At 41.2% G+C, this 22,207-nt stretch overlaps 1 protein-coding gene across 26 annotated transcripts in view; it reads left to right on the top strand.

The window, feature by feature from the left end:
• CAMK2G (calcium/calmodulin dependent protein kinase II gamma) overlaps positions 1-22,207 on the top strand; it is a 291,189-nt gene that overhangs the window by 109,587 nt on the left and 159,395 nt on the right. For all 26 annotated transcript variants that reach the window (XM_088475593.1, XM_088475571.1, XM_088475592.1 and 23 more), the window contains exon 3: positions 19,973-20,032. In XM_088475593.1, the coding sequence (XP_088331719.1) occupies positions 19,973-20,032 (60 nt within the window). The remainder of the gene's footprint in view (positions 1-19,972; positions 20,033-22,207) is intronic.

Genomic DNA, 22,207 nt, shown 5'->3' with positions numbered 1-22,207 from the left:
TATCTGATGAGGTGGGATAAGGTGGTCTGCTTAAGAAAGATGTGGAGAATACATTCTGTCTGAACGGACTAAACTATTAAAATTCTTTATATTTCACCTTCATAATACCAAAAATAATTGAAGCGCTTGTTTGAAATTAGGCACACAAGTTATAAAAAAACAAATTTAATTTCAAATATGTGCACAGTTCATTTAGTGCAGATAAATGCAAATCAATGCTAATGGTCTGCGTTAAAGCTATCAATTGCATTAATGTGCAATAGTATTTCCATATAGAAAATATTATACTAAGAAAAAAGAAAAAACAATAAAAATCAATTAAAAGCAATCAATTAGTTTGCTGAATGTTCTTTCTGAGGAAACCGGGACACACAAACCCAGAGAAACGTGTCAAGGAGTTATTTTGCGTAGCTTTATGTGCTGGGACATTTGGTTCGCTGATGGGTGAAAATAACTGCCGCCTTGTTTCCATTCATATTATTAGCCCATTGCACAGCTTTGCATCCACCTGAGTGTGATCTCATCACCTATAGCCCAGCTGGCTTACGGTGCCTTTTAGCCAGAGAGTGGAATCCACCATTCATAAAGACCCACTTGAGACCGTATACCAGGGCTTGACAAATGTTTCTAAAATCTAGGAGCCCGGATGAAAGTGTAGGAGCCAGACCACCGTCCCCCCAAAATAAATTACAGGAGTGAGTGAGGAGCACGGCTCTGTGTGTTATGCAACTGATATACACACTATACTAGTCCACAAAATGGTCACAGTTGAATGGATACAGTAAAATGGAGGCCCCCTCACTGCTCTGCACAGCTCCCCTGCTCCACCCCCCCACGCTCCAGTAATAACGGACCACATTTCACATAAAATAATGGTGCCAGGATGTACAACAAAACCCCCCTCCCCTCATGGTCACACCACTATCCCTCTGAAGCCGCTCCACAATCCCTGGCCACGCATAGACCCTACTACCGGAGAGCTCTATGCAGCCGGAGATAGGAGACGGTATACATTCGGAACGTACAGGAGGATCAGCGAAGACTGGGAGAGACAGCAGAGATCAGAGCAGGCCAGGATGGAGAGGAGTTGTCAGTGCTGGCCGGGACGGACAGAGGCACGGCAGTCACCGCAGGCGACACTCGGCACATGCACTCCTGTGCATGATATGAACGTCACAATACTATAGGCACGAATCTCCGCCGAAGCTGATGAGGATCTGCTTCCTCCCTCACTGCAAAATCTAGTAGCCAGGCAGCAAAATCTGGTAGCCATGGCAACCTGGCCCCGGGATTTGTCGAGCCCTGCCGTATACAGACACAGGTACACACTCCCGCTGACAAGCGGTGAGTATGGATCCCCACGGAGGGGCGGTGGAACACCGGTATACACACTCTGCGCCAGTAAGTGTCTACACAGTGTGGGCACAGTCTATTTCAAAACATGGTATAGAAACATTTTACACATTGCTTGGCTTGATAATTTTTAGCGTAGTACCCATTTGCAATTCCTCTTTGGATATATCCTCAGGACATATATCAATAATATTGGATGCATGATAATATTGTTTCCTGATAGTAAGTTCCATTGCACAGGACATTCAGCGAACTAATTGATTTTTTTTATTGTTTTTTTTTTTTTCTTTTTTCTTAGTATAATATTTTCTATGTGGAAATGCAATTGTACATTAATGCAGTTGATATCTAGAGCTTTAACGCAGACCATTAGCACTGATTTGCATTTCTCTGCACTAAATGAACTCTGTATTTGAAATTAAATTTGTTTTTTTATAAGCTGTGTGCCTGATTTCAAACAAGCGCTTCAATTCTTTTTGGTATTGTGAACTTTTTCAGCAGGTTGCAGATCCTGCTTATTGGTGCTGCCAGGTTGAAATTTATATTAACTGGTTGGGAAGCACACCTATTGTTTTCTATTCACCTTCATAGTTCACATCTAAAATTATTATTCTCCGTCTTAACATGACATTTCTGCAGCTTTGTTAAAATGTAAAGCATGACCTTTATACTTTGTTAGCGACAGCTAAAGCCCCTCCCACATCTTTAGAACCACTGTCATTTCAGCTATTATGATTTTATTGGTTGGTTACCTCTACATGAATCCATCATTCCACATGGGACGTTTCTGCAGAACAAGTCACCTGCTGCTGTCTTAGTTGCTACTCAGCTTTGTAAATATTAGCATTTGATATGTATTGTCAAATACTAGTGTGACTCTTTTAAGAGGCTTTTCGGCAGTGCCGGCCTGAGCCCAATTTACTTGGTAAGCGAATATATATTTTGGCGCCCCATAGAGCACTTTTGCAAGGTAACGTGGTCTCGTGGGAAAAGCCGTACCCATGAGCCACACCCCATTTTTGTCATGCTGGAGGCAAGCCCATGGCCCTGGGAGCGAGAAGGAAGCCAAAGGGGGCCAACAACAAAGGGGAGAGAGACCATAGACAGGTGCAAGACATTTAAGAGAGAGGTGTGGAGAGAGGCGAAGAGAGGCTACTTAAATGCTCTTTACACACTGTCTATCTGACCATGTATCTCAACTACTGCCATCACTCCCTGATACTACTGTATACCTCATGACCTCCCCCACAGAAATTCCACTAATGCGCCAGCCCTGCTTGAACCATTCCTTATCCATACATATAACCAATACTCACCATTACTACCTGGCACCATACCTCACCCACAAAAAATACCATTTACTCACCATCACTCCCTGGAACTTTACCTCACCTACTGTAATTCCTTACCATCCCCCCCGACCCAATAATTCACCCAATGAAATAGCCCTCACTCACCACCACTCCCTGACACTATATCTCACCCACTGAAATATCCCTCAACCACAGAAATACCCTTTCCAAAATCTGACAAGATAAGAAAATACCAAAAGAAAATTGTAAACCTTTTTGAATTCTTAAATAAACTTGTCCTACCTCACAATGGTTCCCGAAGCTTCTCTTTACTCCTACATTACTCCTGTATTTCCCTGAAGCTTTTGAGGCTGTTGCTAAATTCAAACACTGGCCTGAGACAGAAGTTGGAGGAGAGTTTCTAAACAGAGAGAAATATAGTGTATGTATGTATGTATATGTGTGTGTATATGTATGTATGTATGTATGTGTACACACATATATATATATATATATATATATATATATACACACACACACACGTAAATAGGAGATATAGTTATAATATATCAAATTGTTGCAATAGTAATGTTAGTATAAAGGCTATCCAAGTGTATCATCCTTCAAAACAGGCGGTGTGAATTGGGTCTGCACTATAGTTAGAAAACATATTTGACATTAATAATTGTCAATTATCTGTTCGAACTACGAGCCTTATTTACCTTCTCTATAATATTTTGAGGCTTATATGTATTTAGGTACAGTAGCCTTTATACTAATCGCAATATATATTCTGCTTAGATTATTCTTACTATTTTACAATTATTTTCTTTGTTTCGTCTTTTCATGTCTGTATGTGCCCCTCTGTCTATATATACATATCCCTCTATGTCTGTATCTGCCCCCACATGTCTGTATGTGCCCCTCTATGTCTATATATACATATCCCTCTATGTCTGTATCTGCCCCCACATGTCTGTATGTGCCCCTCTATGTCTATATATACATATCCCTCTATGTCTGTATCTTCCCCCACATGTCTGTATGTGCCCTCTATGTCTATATATACATATCCCTCTATGTCTGTATCTGCCCCCACATGTCTGTATGTGCCCCTCTATGTCTGTATGTGCCCCTCTATGTCTGTATGTGCCCCTCTATGTCTGTATGTGCCCCTCTATGTCTGTATGTGCCCCTCTATGTCTGTATGTGCCCCTCTATGTCTGTATGTGCCCCTCTATGTCTGTATGTGCCCCTCTATGTCTGTATGTGCCCCTCTATGTCTGTATGTGCCCCTCTATGTCTGTATGTGCCCCTCTATGTCTGTATGTGCCCCTCTATGTCTGTATGTGCCCCTCTATGTCTGTATGTGCCCCTCTATGTCTGTATGTGCCCCTCCATGTGCGTATGTGCCCTTCTGTAGTATGTCTGTCTCTGACCCCCTATGTCTCTGTGTGTGTCTGTATATACCCCACAATGACTGTGTCCCTCCATATCTGGCCCTATGTGTCTGCAGGTGCCCATACAAGTCTGTATGTGCCCCCTTCATGTCCAAATGTGCCTCTCAATATCCAAATATGCCCAATTAGTTCTCTATATTTCCCCTCCATGTCCATATGTGCCTATTTAGGTCTCTGTTTCACTTACATGTCTTGTATTGTGCCTTTCACACCATCTATAATATTTTTATTGTGCACACCCCCCCGCCCCACAAACACGCAGCTTCTTTGAATTATGCTACAAATTGCCTAAATGCTCTTCATTATTCCTCCATCTGTACTGTACTCCTCACAGCACCTACAGTATGTGCTATTACAATGCTCTCTAATTGCTTAGCCTCTCCCCGGCGGCGCTCAGCCTTTCCCCGGTGGCCTCTCCCTGTCTGTGCTCGGCCTCTCCCCGGCGGCCTCCTCCCATCTGTGCTTAGCCTCTCCCTGGCGGCCTTTCTCCTGCTGTGCTACTTAGCTGAGCTCCCTGCCACATATCTGTGACTTACCATAGGTCCAGTCATCATCTTGTTCTCTCTCCACTTGGCTGAGTTGTTTCGGCTGGTCCTCGGGTAGAAGAATCCCGATGTGTCATGTGGTGAAAGGATGTGGGGCTGGGTAACAAGCAGCAGCGAAACTGGTGAGTGACTGGAGGGTCATGCTCTGTGCCAGACCTCGTGAAAACGTCATTGCATCTCGAGCAGACACAGGAGTGTGTGCATCGGTGCAGAAGGTGCGGTACTCCCGGGCAGCTTGTCAGGAACATGGAAGCAGTGACAAGGGTTCACTATGGAGTCACAGCCCTTAGCCGACCATATTTTTAGGCATTGGAGGAGGCACCCCTTGTGTCTGGTGGTTCCGCTCCTGCTCCCGTGAATTATGTATGCAGAAGCACTGTCATTGCCCCTTCCCTGATGCGGAGCTGTCCCCTCTAGGACCCGGCACCCGCCTGCTGCCCCATTGCATCCCGTCACTGTCGGGCTGCGGGATGGCAGCGCCATCCTCACTATGGCACTCTACGCGCCCACGTACCTGATGTAATGGTCGGGCCGGCCCTGCTTTTCGGTCATTATTAGTAATGAAGGACTTCATTTACGCTACTTCACTTGCACCCTAAATGGATGGCCTGTCCTTGGATCTACCAGCCTTTAGAATCTTTTACTCTGTCTACACTGATATGATCTTGCAAGACAGAAACTGGATTCCTGCGTGTTGGATTTATGTCTCTCTACAGTATTTGTCTGTGTATTCAAGATATTGGATCAGTTTGTGTACTTGGCCAATAGGCGCATGTACAGATTGTTTAACAAATCTCTATCCAGGGTTTCACAAATCTCGGTTACCATGGCGACCAAGTTTTTCGAACAAATATCTCGGTCGCCATGGCGACTAAGTTTTTCGACCTGGCAACTGGATTTTCTCTTGATGGAGTTATTCCTCAAAAGCCCCAGTGGTGCTAGCAACTTTTTCAGCAACCCCCGATGGGCCCAGGTCCCACCATCCCCAACAGACTTGGATCCTATCATTCCCAGCAGCGAATCAGAGAAGCAGCAACCATCAAACACTGACACACATTATGCTTCTGGCTTCACATTTACATTTGCGCCTCCTACCTCCAATCCAGCCTGCTGCGCTGCGGCCTGGTTTGGCATACTGTGAATTTGGGACACCATGATGGGGCATACTATGAATTAAGAGCATTAATTAGGGGGCATACTGTGAATTGGTGGCCCTTGTGTGTGATATACTATGCATTAAGGGCCCAACTGTGTGGCATGCTATGCATTTGGGGGCACTATTGTATCTATACAATAATTTGGGCACCAGAGATAGGCATGTGACTGGGTCTGATGGACATTGAAGGAGCTTATATGGTGGTCTGTACAAGTTTTTATATACTTTGGTAGGTAACGATGGTCTGGCTCCTAAACTTTGAAGCTGGCTCCATGTTTCATAGTGAGGAGTAAATGTCTCATTCTTATTCTCTGGGACATTGCTAGCTATTATAAACTTTTTTTATGAACATATATACGTGGTTAATAAGAAACCTAAGAGGAAATGATTGTAGTTGTGTAAAGAACCGATGGAGTTATATGTTGGAAGTATTTGATTGCGACATAAGTGTGACTCTGGAATTCTCAAATGATGCCACTATTTTCTTAATTTTCCTTTAATATGATAAATGGTCCTCAATGTGTTTACAAGGATCTATTACAACATGTGTCCAGCTGATAAAACTTCTTTCCTTTGCTCTACCAATAAACCAATCATTAAAACCTTACGTAACGGTGTATTATCATTTATGTTTTTATTGGCCAGAACACAAGTGAGATAGTATCCCTTTGTATAAATAGAACATTTACTCATTTAGCCTTAAAACATTTTGATGTCTCATAATATAGAACTCTTGATGGTTAAGATAGTTATTGTTCCGTGGAGAGGGCATACTCATTTATTCATGTTTCTTTAAAGACTACAAAGGTAAAATACAAATCAAATAAATGTATTCAATGGCATGTAGTAATGTCCAGACATATGTCGGCAAAACTTTTCATATACCATGTTAGAGATTAAGATATATGTAGTATTATATGCAGAAATACTATACTATGAAAACTATACGCAGCTTATTCATATTCAATAATTAGAATTTTGAGGCTTGGTGATAAAGATTGATACAGCGATTAGATTTGAGAAGAAAATCGGTGAAATGCGATACTTATTACTCCATTTATTACTAGTTTTTGTGGTTATTATTATTCCTTTTATAGATTTTATAATCTAAAGTACAGAATCCAGTAAATATAGGTTAGTCACTGTAGTAACGTCAGCAGGAATACACCGGTATCGTAAGATTTTTATGTATATTTAAAATAATTATATTTTATTTGCAGCATAAACAAGATAAATGTATTTATCTTAAAAAATAGTTACCATCTATGTCTGTCACATATTACATAGAGACACCTTTAAGGTGTTTGTTTTCATCTCTTTCCATTAATGTGGCAGCTATAGTTTTTTTCAATGGACCATGCGGTGATTCCTATGTATGCTGCCTGCGCTCTGACTAATCAATGGATTTATTATTTAATAACATTGGAAGTCTGCTCTGCCTCTGTAATGGAGATACATTTCATTTCATGTATTTGATGCTTGAAACAAAACATTCACAGGTTGCAAACACTAATCGTCCCACGCTGTTCTCCTGGTCAGATGCAGTGAAATATTAATTATTTAGGACTGCTCTAAGTGCCTGTTAAGCCAGAGGCAAGGCAGAGTAATTGGGAATGTAACAGGGACACTATAAGGGGCATTAAAAGCCATTTTCCTAATGCTAGCTGGATGTTGTTGGGTAGATAGTAGGATGTATAGAGATCTCACCTCATGTCCCAAGAGGTGGATCATTTTTCAAATCGTTTTGTACCATTTGAGCTGGACTCACTTCCTCCCCTTGTGTGATGGAAACTGCATCCCAGGAAACTTCGCTGGTACTACACATTTTCATTTACCAATAAATACCCTGACACCATAGCATAGGACATATTTACAATCGCAGTGATTTCCTCATGCCTATTTACTAAGCAGGGGGATTGTGGAACTGTAATAAAATGATTGAGTAATATCATGATGAAACTGTTGTAAAAAGACAGCAAAATGGAGCAAAATCATATAGGAAAATGAGGACCTGATCCATTAATAGTGATGCCTTTGCCAGATCTGACTTTGAAAAAATTCCTGTAGGAATTAGCTTATTTATTAAGCAAATACAAATCTAATGGCCTTTCTTTTCTTTTCTTTTTTTAAACGTCAGGAGTACAGATACAGAAATCCAAAATGTAATTTCACAGTAATTTGACATCTTCACGACTCTGATCAATAACAAAAAATCAAATGGTCAAATTCTCTCCTTGCTAAATTGATGTCAGTTTCTTTGTTATAGTGTTTCTCCTTCAATTCTTCTTGATGATTTATTTCTGCCATATACACAATTTTATTAAGTGGTATGCGTGATACTGTTCTTATTAATGGGATTGTGTTGCATTAATTGGCAATTGCTGCTTTAACAAAGATTACACTGGAGTAGTTTGGAAAAGTGAGAAGCACAGAATGTTATTTTTTTACTTGCAAGAAACTGTATTTAAAGAAACTTGAACATCGGTATGATCTATTATTATTATTATTATTATTATTATTATTATTATTTTATTATGCTTTATTTTTTTAAATCACAATATTAAACGAAGATTGTATAAAATGAATTATTTGTCAATGTATTTAATCTACTGTAAAATGTATTGTTTATAAATGCTAAACTTATTGTGGTGTTGAGTACATAAAAGTTGTATTAATGTTCTATATTCCTTCATTTCAACAAGACTTTTTCCATGGCAGGGCTTGTCCCTCCTGGGCCTTTTGTAATACTCCTACCTGTGCGTGTCACTGCTTGTGGCTCATGTGATGTGTACATAGAAGACTCCCCCGCTGTAAAGAGAACATCAGTGCAGGCTCCTTGCTGTCAGAACTCTGAGGGATGGAAGCCTTTTCTTATAGTCTTTTCTTGGTAATGGATAGTTTTCATCACCATGGAAGGTTTCCAAAACCTCTTTCTTCCTCTTTGTTATTTTATCACTAGATATTTTTTAGCTTACAGTTGACCTACAGTATGCTCGTTAAATCGTGTACTTTAATTGACCAAGAGTTGTGTTTTGTGGGGTTTTTAAGCTGTAAATAAAGGAAATGCATAGAAGACCAGAAACTAGAACTAAGGGTAGGTAGGATGAGTGCAATTGCAGTGTTAGAATCAGGTAAAAGGTTTTGCTTTTCAATAAAGACTGGAGGCGAGGGAACACTGTGAGAACTGGAAAAGCTAAAAAAACAAACAACTCTGTACATAATGGAAACATTTTACAGTTCATGGCCGATAAAGCAGATAAGAAATCCATGGGAGCATCTGAAATGCAAATCGATGCAGACACAAATGGGGAATTCGTTTTTTTAATGACAAACTTAAAAATGTATTTGTAGGCTTTCACCTCTTTATTTGTGTGAAACGAGTGTGCACTGCAGTGTAACGCGAGTTTAAAAACACTGTTGCAGCAGTGTTAGTGAATTTACAATGATGTTTGTGTGGCCAGTTGGACAAAGTGATTATCATAAGTAGGCTACTTACTCCTGGGTTATAGCACCCCCATATCTTAGACCCCTCAAGATAGCTATGTTTGAGACTTTTCACAGGCTATTTTAGTTGCAATTCATGACTACATACCCACACTATAGCCTCATTGTGCTTTGGCTGCGTCTGCGCACTCTTTGCCTGCATCGGCATGCTCATTCCAGCCCCAGCCACACCCCCTAGTCGTACGCAGTCACATGCCTGATGTACAACGGAGCAAAGATGCACATTGCAAAAAAACTTCCTTGTGCACTAAAGAGAGAGAAAACTTGCAGCACTAAAAGTAAATAAAATAAAAAAAATTGCGAATTGCGTTTACGTCTGATGCTGAATAAGACCCTATGTACAGGTATTGCACTAAATACACAAGTGGTAATACACAGACCATCTTAAAATAAAATGTCTGCCCACAGTACTATAGGACCACAAATACAATACTAAAGTATAGAGAGAACCCCATTCCGGGTAGGTGTTACCAGTAAGAGAACCCAAACAAGTGTCAATAGTTAGGGGGAACCTTAAGGTGCCCACACACATACTGATATACTTTACGATCCGACGATGTGTCCGATTTCCCTTGTAACTCTCCCCGGCAGCTCAGCACACGATATGCTGTCCAATCATCATACGATCTCCTGCAGCCAGACTTTTTTATAGTGTATTGGGCTCAATTCTACTCTGCGCGATGTGAATAGCTCCGGGAATCAGCTCCCGAAGCTATTCAATACACCGTGCAGCAAACCCCGACTAAGGATTTCTTCACACAACCCTCCGACAAAAGTCCCGGTGTGAGACTGTTTTCTGCCCTTAGCGCCGGGAAAACAGCATCGCGCCGGGAAGTTAGGTCAGAGAATGCCTGTTCTCGCGCCTTAAACAGGGTGTTTAGTCGCGAGAACGGGCATTCTTCAAATAAACACCGCGCAGAATTGAATAGCTCCTGGAGCTATCTCCCGGCGCTATTTACATAGCAGGCTATTGAATCGAGCCCATTGTGTCCTAGATTGTCAGATCTGCCGTACTGCACGGCAGATCTGAAGATGCGATGTGCGACCTGTGGGGGCGCACATCGCATCATGATCGTGAGTGGGGACTCACGATTGGGCAGTTTTTACTCGATCTGTCGTTCCAATGTGTCGGAATCGGCCAGATCGGGAAAAAAATCGCTGTGTGTGTGGGCACCTTTAAACCTGAATGATTGTAAGATTGTCACTAAAACAGTTTTCATTTAAGCATCCACCCTTACAGCAGTCCGCTAACGTGAGGAGAAGCGATTGGCAGATTTTTACTTGTTAGTAGTCTCTCCACAGTGCCAGTCTTATGCAGGGAGTGTGGCGCTTGACTATGAATTCACAGCTTAGGGGTATATTTACTAAAGTGCTGGTTTTTAGAAGTGGAGATGTTGCCCATAGCAACCAGATTCTAGATTATCTTCTATAAGGTGCTAGATAGATGTTAAGTAGAATCTGATTGGTTGCTATGGGCATCATCTCCACTTCTAAAACCTGCACTTTAGGAAGTATACCCCTTAGTGCCACACTCCCATTCTAGGGAGTGTGGCACTAGTACACACATTATAATCATACTGTATATTGGATCAAAGCAAACCAATATATGATTATTGTAATATCAACTGTACCTTCAGGTAGAAAATCCACAGCATGGAACAAGACCATTCCAACTAAAAGCCTGTCCTACACCGCACCACAAACCGAGCTGTAGTTTGGGAAACAGGTCCAGATACTAATTATTCCTGAGAAGCAAAAAGCTATTAAGGCTGTTGATGAAAGAAAAATTCTAAAATGATCTTGAGATCTGAGAAATGAAGAGGTGGGTCACCATATAATAAGTTCTTAACGTGGAGAGGTGTATCGTGTAGTTTGTTCATTTGCTTATTGTGAGACCAATAAAACTACAAAATACATATAGTATGCTAAACTAGCTAAGAAAGTTTTCTAAACCTTATAGAAGACAGACAAATAGATACTGATAGTGACTTAGATGTGTGTTAAGGCCCCCATACATCAGAGATTGATTGCAGCAATCGTGCAATTTGCAATCGATTGTGTATAAAAATCTTTCCCTTTTTCAGTCGATTGCAGATTGCAGAGATGCCACAATCGATTGAAAAGGGGAAAGATTTTTACACACAATCGATTGCAAATTGCACGATTGCTGCAATCAATCTCTGATGTATGGGGGCCTTTACTGCAGTATGATCAGCTATGAAGCTTTGCATCGTTAACTAGACAATGTCCTGCATTATCTGCTGCTAACACTGTGCAATTCCTACAGTAGCCCTTGGACAATATTTCTTCGCTGCCTTCCGTAGTGCCAGCTCAGCAGCAGTGCCATCTTTGGTTCTGATTAGCATAATTGATAAAAATGTATTCATCACTTATGCATAAGGTTGGTATTCAGCCTCGGCGCCTTTCTACAGCAACAATTGTAGAAATATGTACTGCAGTAAGGAAAACAACTCATGATGTTATCCTATCAGCACAAATTGCAATATTTTGGTGCTGTGATATGCTACAGGAGATAAAGTGAGTTACAGCATAAGGGCATTGCAGTGCTCACTCTCCTGTCCATCATTGTTCTGTCGCATTGCCTTCCTCTTCCCATACCTACTTATACACAGCGGAGGTACAGCACTTCTATTCACCAGTGCCTCATGAATATTAATTGAAAAGTATGACAATCTTGTGAATCTTGTTTCAGCCAATAAAATTATTAAAAGGGAGATTTATCAAACCTTCTAAAGAGTGGACAAGTTGCCCATAGCAACCAATCCGCTTCTACATATTTTTATAAAATGTACTTGGTAAATGCTAGCTAGAATTGGATTGGTTGGTGTGGGCAAACGCGATTCATCAGACCAGGCCACCTTCTTCCATTGCTTCATAGTACAGTTTTGATGCTTTTGGCAGTGAACAGGAGTCCGCATCGGCCCTCTGACCGGTTTGTGGCTACGCAGCAAGCTGTGATGCACTCTGACCCTTTTCTATCATGGCCAGTATTAACATTTTCAGCAATTTTGTGCTTTAATAGCTCTTCTGTGGGATCGGACCAGACGGGGCTATCTTTCACTCGCTTCATGCATCAACGAGCCTTGAACACCCATGACCCTGTTGCCGGTACACCGGTTGTCCTTCTTTGGACCACTTGTGGTTGGTACAAGCCAGTGCAGACCTGCTGTTTTGGAGATGCTCTGACTCATTGCAATTTGACCATTTTTAAAAATTGCTCTTGTCTTTATGCGTGCCCATTTTTCTTGCTTCCAGCAATTAATCTACAAGAACCTACTGTCACTTGCTGACTAATGTATCCCACCCCTTAACAGGTGTCATTGTAACAAGATAATCAATGTTATTCACTTCATCTCTCTGTGGTTTTAATGTTAAGGCTGATCGATATGTATGCATGTATGTATATATGTGTGTGATATATATATATATCTCCTGCCAAGTCTGTTCTGTCTCCTAGTTGCATGGACAGTGGGAACCAAGTCTCGTACAGCCCTTTCAACAGCTACCACTGCTACAGATGTGTCCTCATACATCTAGCCTAATATGCCACACAGCGCGACTTGCCTGGTATGGGTTAGCCACTAGGTCCCGTGCAACTCTGCATCTTTTTTTTTTTTTTTGTCGAAAATACGTCTGTCGCAATGCGATGCAACTAGGGCACACTAGCAGACTGTGATTCATTTGACATGTGACACTTGTATATCTGTGCGCACCTGAGACTGTATATGAACTGCAATGACACTTGGAACGAAAAAAGCTGCGGCCGCTACATTGTAGCATTTTGTATATAGATTCAGAGACTTAAACGCACACAGATATACAAGTGTTGCATATCAAAATAGTCAGCACAGTCTCCTGGTGAGTCCCAGTCACATCGCATTGCAACCGAGATGCATTTTCGTAGAAAAAAAAAATACGCCCGGCACTAGCAAAGTCTCATGGGACCTGGCACGCCGAGAAGGGCCTTTAAGCGCAACTGCAGTAATGATATATAAGGACACATCTGTACAGCGACAGGATATACCCCAGCTGGAGAGGAGGACCCGCTGCGGAATGGGTGATATCTTATGTAAACTAAAGATAGCACCATGTGGAAACGTTGGATATGTGCTTTTAGTAGAAGCAGCTCCTTAAGGACAAGTAACGGATCACTTCTTTCTTTTCTGTAACTCTCCTTAGGGCCCATTTATTAATGAGGGCATGCAGTACCGCCCATGATCGCATTGCAAAATACGATCATATCGGCCGGATGTATTAACCGGCACATGCAGGGTGACGGGCTCCGAAAGGAGCGTATTCCTGCGATGTGGCCGGAGTGCATTCGGGGCTGCTGTGCATGCGTAGTCCCGCGGACTGCACTTGAGTGGCGCCCATTGCCGGCGGAGGGATCTGGGAGATCCCTCCGCTGGCTGATATGCGGTAAGTGCCTATAGACTACAGTGGCTAACGCTATCTTCTCTTGATTATTCAGCCAGACCGTGACACAAGCTAGCAGACTGCTTCTGCATAAATGTACTTTGCAGCATGGTTATAATCGTACTCAGGGCTGGTGGGTCAGTGATATTGTAGCTAAACAATTTGATTTATCTTTTTGCTTCATATCTGAAAATTTAAATTTTGGGGTTTTGTGTCCTTTAAAGAGGAGCACTAATAGCAACAACTGTCATCCATCCAGGGGTGCAATAAAGCCCCTGCTTTCCTTCTTACATACAGTCAGGTGCATAAATATTGGGACATTGACAGAATTTTCATATTTTGGCCTCTATTCACCACCACAATGACTTTGAAATGAAACAAACAAGATGTGCTTTAACTGCAGACTTTCAGATTTAATTTGAGGGTAGTTTACATCCAAATCAGGTGAACGGTGTAGGAATTACAACGGTTTCTATATGTGCCTCCCACTTTTTAAGGGGCCAAAAGTAATGGGACTATCAACTCAAAAGCTATTTCATGGACAGGTGTGGGCTATTCCCTCGTTATTTCATTATCAATTAAGCAGGTAAAAGGTCTGGACTTGATTCTAGGTGTGACATTTGCATTTGGAATCAGTTGCTGTCGACTCTCAATAAGAGATCCAAAGAGCTGTCACTATTAGTGAAGCAAGCCATCATTAGGCTGAAAAATCAAAACAAACCCATCAGAGAGATAGCAAAAACATTAGGTGTTGCCAAATCAACTGTTTGGAACATTCTTAAAAAGAAAGAACGCACCGAAGAGTTCAGCAACACCAAAAGACCCGGAAGACCACGGAAAGCAACTGTGGTGGATGACAGAAGAATTATTTCCCTGGCGAAGAAAAACCCCTTCACAACAGTTGGCCAAATCAAGAACACTCTCCAGGAGGTAGGTGTATATGTGTCAAAGTCAACAATCAAGAGAAGACTTCACAAGAGTGAAATATAGAGGGTTCACCACAAGATGTAAACCATTGGTGAGCCACAAAAACAGGAAGGCCAGATTAGAGTTTGCCAAACAACATCTAAAAAAGCCATTACAGTTCTGGAACAACATCCTATGGACAGATGAGACAAAGATCTACTTGTACCAGAGTGATGGGAAAAGAAGAGAAGGAAAGGAACTGCTCATGATCCAAAACATACAACCTCATCAGTGAAGCGTGGTAGTGTCATGGCGTGGGCATGTATGGCTGCCAATGGAACTGGTTCCCTTGTATTTATTGATGATGTGACTGCTGACAAAAGCAGCAGAATGAATTCTGAAGTGTTTCGGGCAATATTATATGCTCATATTCAGTCAAATGCTTCAGAACTCATGGGACGGCGCTTCACAGTGCAGATGGACAATGACCCGTAGCATACTGCAAAAGCAACCAAAGAGTTTTTTAAGGCTAAAAAGTGGAATGTTATGCAATGGCCAAGTCAATCCACTGACCTGAATCCGATTTGAGCATGCATTTCACTTGATGAAGACAAAACTGAAGGGAAAATTCCCCAAGAACAAGCAGGAACTGAAGACACTTACAGTAGAGGCCTGGCAGAGTATCACCAGGGATGAAACCCAGGGTCTGGTGATTTTTATGCGTTCCAGACTTCAGGCTGTAATTGCCTGCAAAGGATTTGCAACAAAGTATTAAAAAGTGAAAGTTAGATTTAGGATTGTTTAGTTTGTCCCATTACTTTTGGCCCCTTAAAAAGTGGGAGGCACATATAGAAACCGTTGTAATTCCTACACCGTTCACCTCATTTGGATGTAATTACCCTGAAATTAAATCTGAAAGTCTGCAGTTAAAGCACATCTTGTTTATTCACCACCACAATGGATTTGAAATGAAACAGAGGCCAAAATATGAAAATTCTGTCAATGTCCCAATATTTATGCTCCTGACTGTGTGTCCACATGGGATTCAATCGGGAAACCAGCTGACGTTAGCCCGACAGCCGGCTTCCCGAATGCTTTATCCTGGCGAAGGTTAAATGACAGGCGTCTAAATCTAGACACCTGTCATTTTTCCAACGCCAGTAGACCGGCGCCCGGCATCCCGATTGAAGGGATGCCGGGCGCCGCAAGTGGCAGCCGCTGTGGGGGAGGGTTAGGTTTAAGGCACCCGGGGGGGGGGGGGTCTTAGGGTTAGGCACTCCCCCGGGAGGGTTAGGGTTAGGCTTAGGGGGAGGGAAGGTTAGGGTTAGGCACCCTCAGGGGGAGGTTAGGGTTAGGCACGCGGGGAGGTTAGGGTTAGGCACAGGGGGGGAGGTTAGGGTTAGGCACCTCTAAGGAGGGTTAGGGGCGTTAGGTTAGTTTATACTTACCTAGGGACGATCGGCATTCCAGCGCTGTCGGGCTGTCGCTGCCGGGATCTTTGCATCTGTCGGGCTGACGCTGCCGGGAATCGAACTGCCGGCCATGCGTCAGCCGGTCTTTCATACCGAAGGCATCCACATACATTTAGCCTCCTTGCACGTTAAACAGCCCTTCTACTCTGTAGCGCTGACCTTTTTTTGTGCAACTTTTTCCTTTTAAAGTAAGTCTTCGCAAAGTTATGCGAGTAGTACACACAAGCAGCTTCTGCTGAGTATAGTGATATGCGGCATACCCATATTCTGTGTGCGTCTGTGGCTGTATCTGCATGCCAAATGCTACGTTACAGTGTTACAGCCGCTGACTCTGTAACGTAGCATTTCGCATGCATATATAACTGCAGTTGCACACAGAATATGGGAATGCCGCATATGATTTTACTCAGCAGAAGATGATTGTGACACGTGTTGTGTTAACTGGACTTGTAGCGCACTAAGGATAGATGTATGTGGACACATCTGTACTCGATATCCACTGCATTGTCTTCAAATGGACATATGCAATAGATAAACCCATCTTAAAATAATATCTGTAATAAGGCTAATATTTGCCAAAGAAAATATGTGCTTTTGTTTTATTATTGTGATCCCAGAAAAAAATACCTCATTGTTGGAGCTCTTGTGATGCGCAGTAGCAGTTTTCTGACTTTTTTATGTTTTCAAAGTGCATTTCTAGTGGGGAAATGATAATGCCTGCACTACATTTAATGATTGTTACAATAAACTACAACTCTGTCAATTCATTCACCGTCGCTAAGGTGCCCGCAGCATGGTTGCATCAGTAAGTGCTTTAATGCTGAAAACTGACGCCTGCTGAGAAGGTAACACACAATGGAGTGTGATGTTAGAGAGGATTTCCCAGACAATAACGTGACTGTACAGAAGTGTCTTTTACCCAGAGCAACCAAAATAAACAATATTGCTAGTCACTGTATCTTTTAAATTAAAGGTCACAGATATATTTGAACCTAATATATTTAGTGGATAACATTTTTTAAAGTGTAGTAATCCTCCATACTTAAGAATGTTGCTACTATTTTTCTACAATTTAGTATTCAACCTTATGGATGTGATCAAGCATGGTGGGGGCCACAAAGAAGTTGGACATTCCTGGTCTAATGTTGATAATTCACAATTTAAACTTTCTGCTGCAGATTGTTAAAAGGAAAAAAATTATATGTTATATTTTTTGGGTATCTTTTCTGTTTAACTAGTTTTTTTATGCCCCATTTTTCATAAAGCGTCATACGAGAGCAGCACAGATGGTGTAATGGTTAGCGATAATGCCTCACAGCAGCTTCAATTCCCACTACGGCCCTAACTGTGTGGAGTTTGTATATTCTCCCTGTGCTTGCGTGGGTTTCCTCCAGGTACCGTGGTTTTTTTCCCACACACAAAAACTATACTGGTAGGTTAATTGGCTCCAAACAAAAATTATCCCTAGTGTGAGAATGTGATAGGGAATACGGACTGATGTGAATGGACAAATATTCTCTGTAAAAGTGCTACGAGATATGTGTGCGCTATGTAATTAACTGGTAATAAATAACAAGTTTAACCAAGTTAACGATTAACATTATTACTCCAATGAATTGCATGAAAATCAGTGTACCCCAGAGCTAATGACAGGTAATCAGCATAGTTTCTTGTTGCTCTCTCTAAGGCAGGGTACACACTGGATCGCTGAGAATTCGTTCCGACGTTGCGTCTTCAGTGAACGACTTTAATGAGCGACTTTAACGATCACGTTACGTCATTCTTTAACAATGCACTGACTGCTAATGATTTCGCTAGGTTTAATGTGCAGCACATCAAACCTGGCAACTGTCGCTAGCGACCGCGGGAGTGCGAAACACATGCGTGCACACTGAGCGATGTAGGCGATAAGTCGTTACAAAACTGCATATCGTCCCAACATCGCTTTTGTGTAACTTTTATCAGATCTGTAATCTGTAAGTTTGTAACAGTTTAACGAAGAAGGTTGTTATATATAAATGTATTTATCCTGCACTTCACAGGCAATTCGCGTTTTCTTCTGCATGGAGCCATTATAACAGCAGTAGGTTCATTGTCCTCTTTGTCTAAGCTGCCTTTTGCTTAATTGTAGCTTATAGCTGCTTAGATTGAAATAGTTATTAGTAGCAATTTTCTGCCTTAACTAGACGCTCTTAACACATACAGTAACAAACCTATACTTTTTTGTGAAATTAATATTTTATATCATGAGTATGTTTATTTCTTGCTTGTATATTAGAGTTTGGGAGATTACAACATTTTTTCTTCTTTATTGGCTCGACATGTAGTGAGGTAATAATAAAAACAAATAAATGCGAAGTATGGGTGACCTTCAGCGTTTTACCCATCTGTTTCTCATTGACATCTCCCATGACGATTGTCTGTTGCCGGGGAATGTGTTTCCTATGTTTGATTCATTTTCTTAGTTTACTAATGCTACGTGTTGCCTGTGTCCTTCAAAAGTGTTTACCTAGTATTCTTTGGATTTAAACACTAGATTCATATCTACCTTGAGAAGAAAGGTTACATATGAAGCCTAGACTCTTCCACAGCATTTTCTACCTGTAGACTGTACTGTAAGCTCTGAAGAGCAGGGACCTTTCTTCCCACTGTTTCATGTCTACACCTCCTTCATTAGCCTCAGGTGTACTTGTTCTGTTTCTGTGTGTGCTCTGTATATTATCATTTGTAACTCTGGGGTCGCCATTGTGGAACTCCATTATCCTATATATAAGGTCCTGTACATGGTATGCATGCAGATTATGCTTAGTGATGCCAGTGTGTGTGTTAGAGGACTAGAAAACCCAATTAGATAGACTCCTATCTATCTATCTATCTATCTATCTATCTATCTATCTATCTATCTATCTATCTATCTATCTATCTATCTTATCTCTTCCTCTTCCTGCTACTCCCTTGTCTGTATATTGATTCAGTCAGAAGCCCTGCTTCGGGAACCATTTTTAACCATGTGAGCACAATTGTAGAGTTGACAACAGTAGATGTCAACTACAAAATAATTGCATGCTCTCCTACCCAGGATGCCGCTATTATACTATTAAATTGCTGTATTAAAGTACTCAACCTGCTCCCCAGGGGCTTTATATGGTAGCAGACACTTCTTAATGACTTCCAAGGTTGATGTCATCTCAGTGAACACAACATTAAATTGTATACATTTGCCTCCTGGGAATGGGACAAGAGATATAACATCATTATAATGCAGTAACCTCTATCTATGCATTATTGGCCGGTTGCATGGTCATACCGACCTGACTTCATAGGTGCTTCACATGATGTAAAATCATTACAAAGAGCAATGATTTTCTGTGAACCACTGAAACCAGTGTAGTGCAATCAGACTAATGGCTGCTAATTTCCGATACTAGAGCCTTCCCTCTACATTAAATGACTGCTATTGGAAATATTTTCACTCCAAACGTAATGCATTTGTGACTTTGTTTTATTGACTTTATAATGGTGGTAAGCTAATCCTATTCATTATTGGAATGATGTTACATATTCCTTTACAGTTTAAAATGTTCTTCAACCGCGCACAAAACACCTGTTAGAATCTGAATGAAAAATGAGTCATATGGCAAGTGCTGATATGCACAAATGCATTCTGTAGTGTAATGTATGTTCATTGTAATATATGCATTTGCACAGATGGTAAAATGATTATTATTTTGCTTATTTGTAACCATAAATATAATACACATTTTAGGTATTTGTGCCACCTAGCATATTTGAATATTATTTTAATATGAACAACTCACCAAACCTGTGTCCCCTTTCTCTTTTATAGACCACCAGAAGTTGGAGCGCGAGGCTCGGATTTGCCGGCTCCTAAAACATCCCAATATCGGTAAGTTTCACTATTCTGTCGAGTTTGTTTCTAACGTCTCATCAGGGCCAACAAGCATGGCTAATGTGTTAGGGGTGACGAGTAGGAGCTGCTGCTTGACAAATGTGTTATGTCTAATGTTCAAGACCGATGTTCTAATTAATAGAATGTAGTCCGTCAGCTGCTCTGTTGATATGTTAGCTTGGAACACAGCCAGATCATTTCTTGGAAAAAAAAAAAAAAAAAAACTTAGTTTTTTAATTAAATGCACAGGGTAATAAAAAGCACTGCTGTATGATTGGAAGCCGCAGCAGCAATCTTCACCATGCAATAAAGGGACATACACACCTCTGAAACACTGTATTTATCTCCAATATAAAGTGAATGTTTCAATTTAATAAAACAAAAATCCTACTTGCTGAGTCTTTTTTTTTTTAAATCTCGCAAGAAGGTAAAGCCAGACGTCCAGCCTCTGTAAATAAATACAGCAATTCTATACAGCTTAAAATTCTCAATATCCTTAATAAATATACGTACACATATGATACCAGAGCTATGCATCCTAGTCACAAGCCAGTTAAATGGACAAGCCCTTCTTTAATGGCGTTGTGTCTTGGTGGTGCATTGCTGTAATGACAGATGTCTCCCGTTCTGCTGGTAAGCAAGCTCCGGCAGCACTTCAGTGCTTATCTGCAGTATTGGCCGCACACAGACAGGGAGGAGGTTAGCACTGACAGAACACTATAGCTTTAAAAGGGCCAGTGTTTGTATGTTTGGCTACAAGATATGAAACCGTCTGGTAGGGACAGAATGCATGTGGTATTCTAGTTTTGGCATGACGTTTCCCAACCATGTCCATGAGGGTGGTAATGTTTGTGGGATATTAATCCTTCCTGCCAAAATGATTTTATATTGGCTTTCATGCAGATTGCCTGGCTCATAGACGCAGACATGACACAATGCTGTTACATTGTGAGTTTATCTTGCTTAACATTGACACCACTTTCAGAAATGCTTTTAATCCCTTCAGGAATGACGCATAGCTGATTCCACAGAAAGAGGGGGTGCTCGGAGACCCATTTGCTTGACATGCAGAGGGTTTTACAGGTTAGGACAGGGAGATGAGTGGTGCAGCTGGTAGAATGATATAAAACGGTTCTAACATTAAAGTCAACTTTAAAGGGAAGCTATGCAATATACAAATATAAAAATATTTTTTTTTGGAAAGTGTTGTGAGCGTCTTCTTTTTTTTCCCATTTAAAACCCAGATTTGTATAATTAAAACTTTTTTTTATTGGATAACTGCACACTTCTTCCATTTTACAATATTGCGACACTCCCCTTCTTTTGAGTATAGTGAGAGGACTGTTCTCTTTTGCTGTTAAAAACTCCATTCTGGTCAGTGAAATGTTGGTGGTGGATACAGGACAAATGCTTCTGGTGTTGCATTAAATTGGTCACCCTGCTGCATACTTGAACCCTACTGTCAGCTGCTTGTAGCTTCCTATTGATCACCGGATGTTACTCAATAAGCAATAAACAGCTGGGGTAAGGTCAGTGTTGAAATGTACCTGTCGCAAGCTCAGATTGAGAGAGCTAATTTGTGATGACATTGAAGTAAGAGGCACATAGTGCATCATGCATCTGTGATGTTGCTAGTCCCTGCTGATTGGGAGCCTGAATATTGGTGCATGCTACAAAATGGTTTTTTCTGTGGTCTGTTGGAGACTTGACTTATGCTGTATTTTCTAGTTAGAAAATTGTGATAGTAAGACTAGACTTGTATTTAATGGTCCCCTTTACTTTTGAGGTTACTTTACTAAACTGAGTTTACAAAAGGGGAGATATTGGCAATAGCAATCACCCAAAGACTAGCTATCATTTTCCAGAATGCACAAGATAAATTAGTTAGAATTTAATTGGTTGCCATTGGCAGCATCTCCACATGTGTAAAACCACACAAGTTACCCCTCTGTGTGGAATCTTTTGTGGAATCAAGTGCTGCAAACTGTAAATAGCTGATTTTCTTGCTAATGTAGCACAGTTTTTTTTTCTTAGTACAATAGCCACTTTCCATGAGTTATGTTAATGTCGGAGTGTTCATAATGTGAAAATACATTGTAATCTAGAACCAGCCAGCCACCTGCGATTTTATTAGACCGTATGCCAAGCATACGTGGAGAACTTTGATTGGCT

The sequence above is a fragment of the Taudactylus pleione genome, unplaced genomic scaffold (genome assembly GCF_031769625.1).
Source record: "Taudactylus pleione unplaced genomic scaffold, aTauple2 ptg000016l, whole genome shotgun sequence".
Taxonomy (NCBI): Eukaryota; Metazoa; Chordata; class Amphibia; order Anura; family Myobatrachidae; genus Taudactylus; species Taudactylus pleione.
Note: the sequence above shows the minus strand (reverse complement) of the source record. Positions and strands in the feature narration are given on the sequence as shown.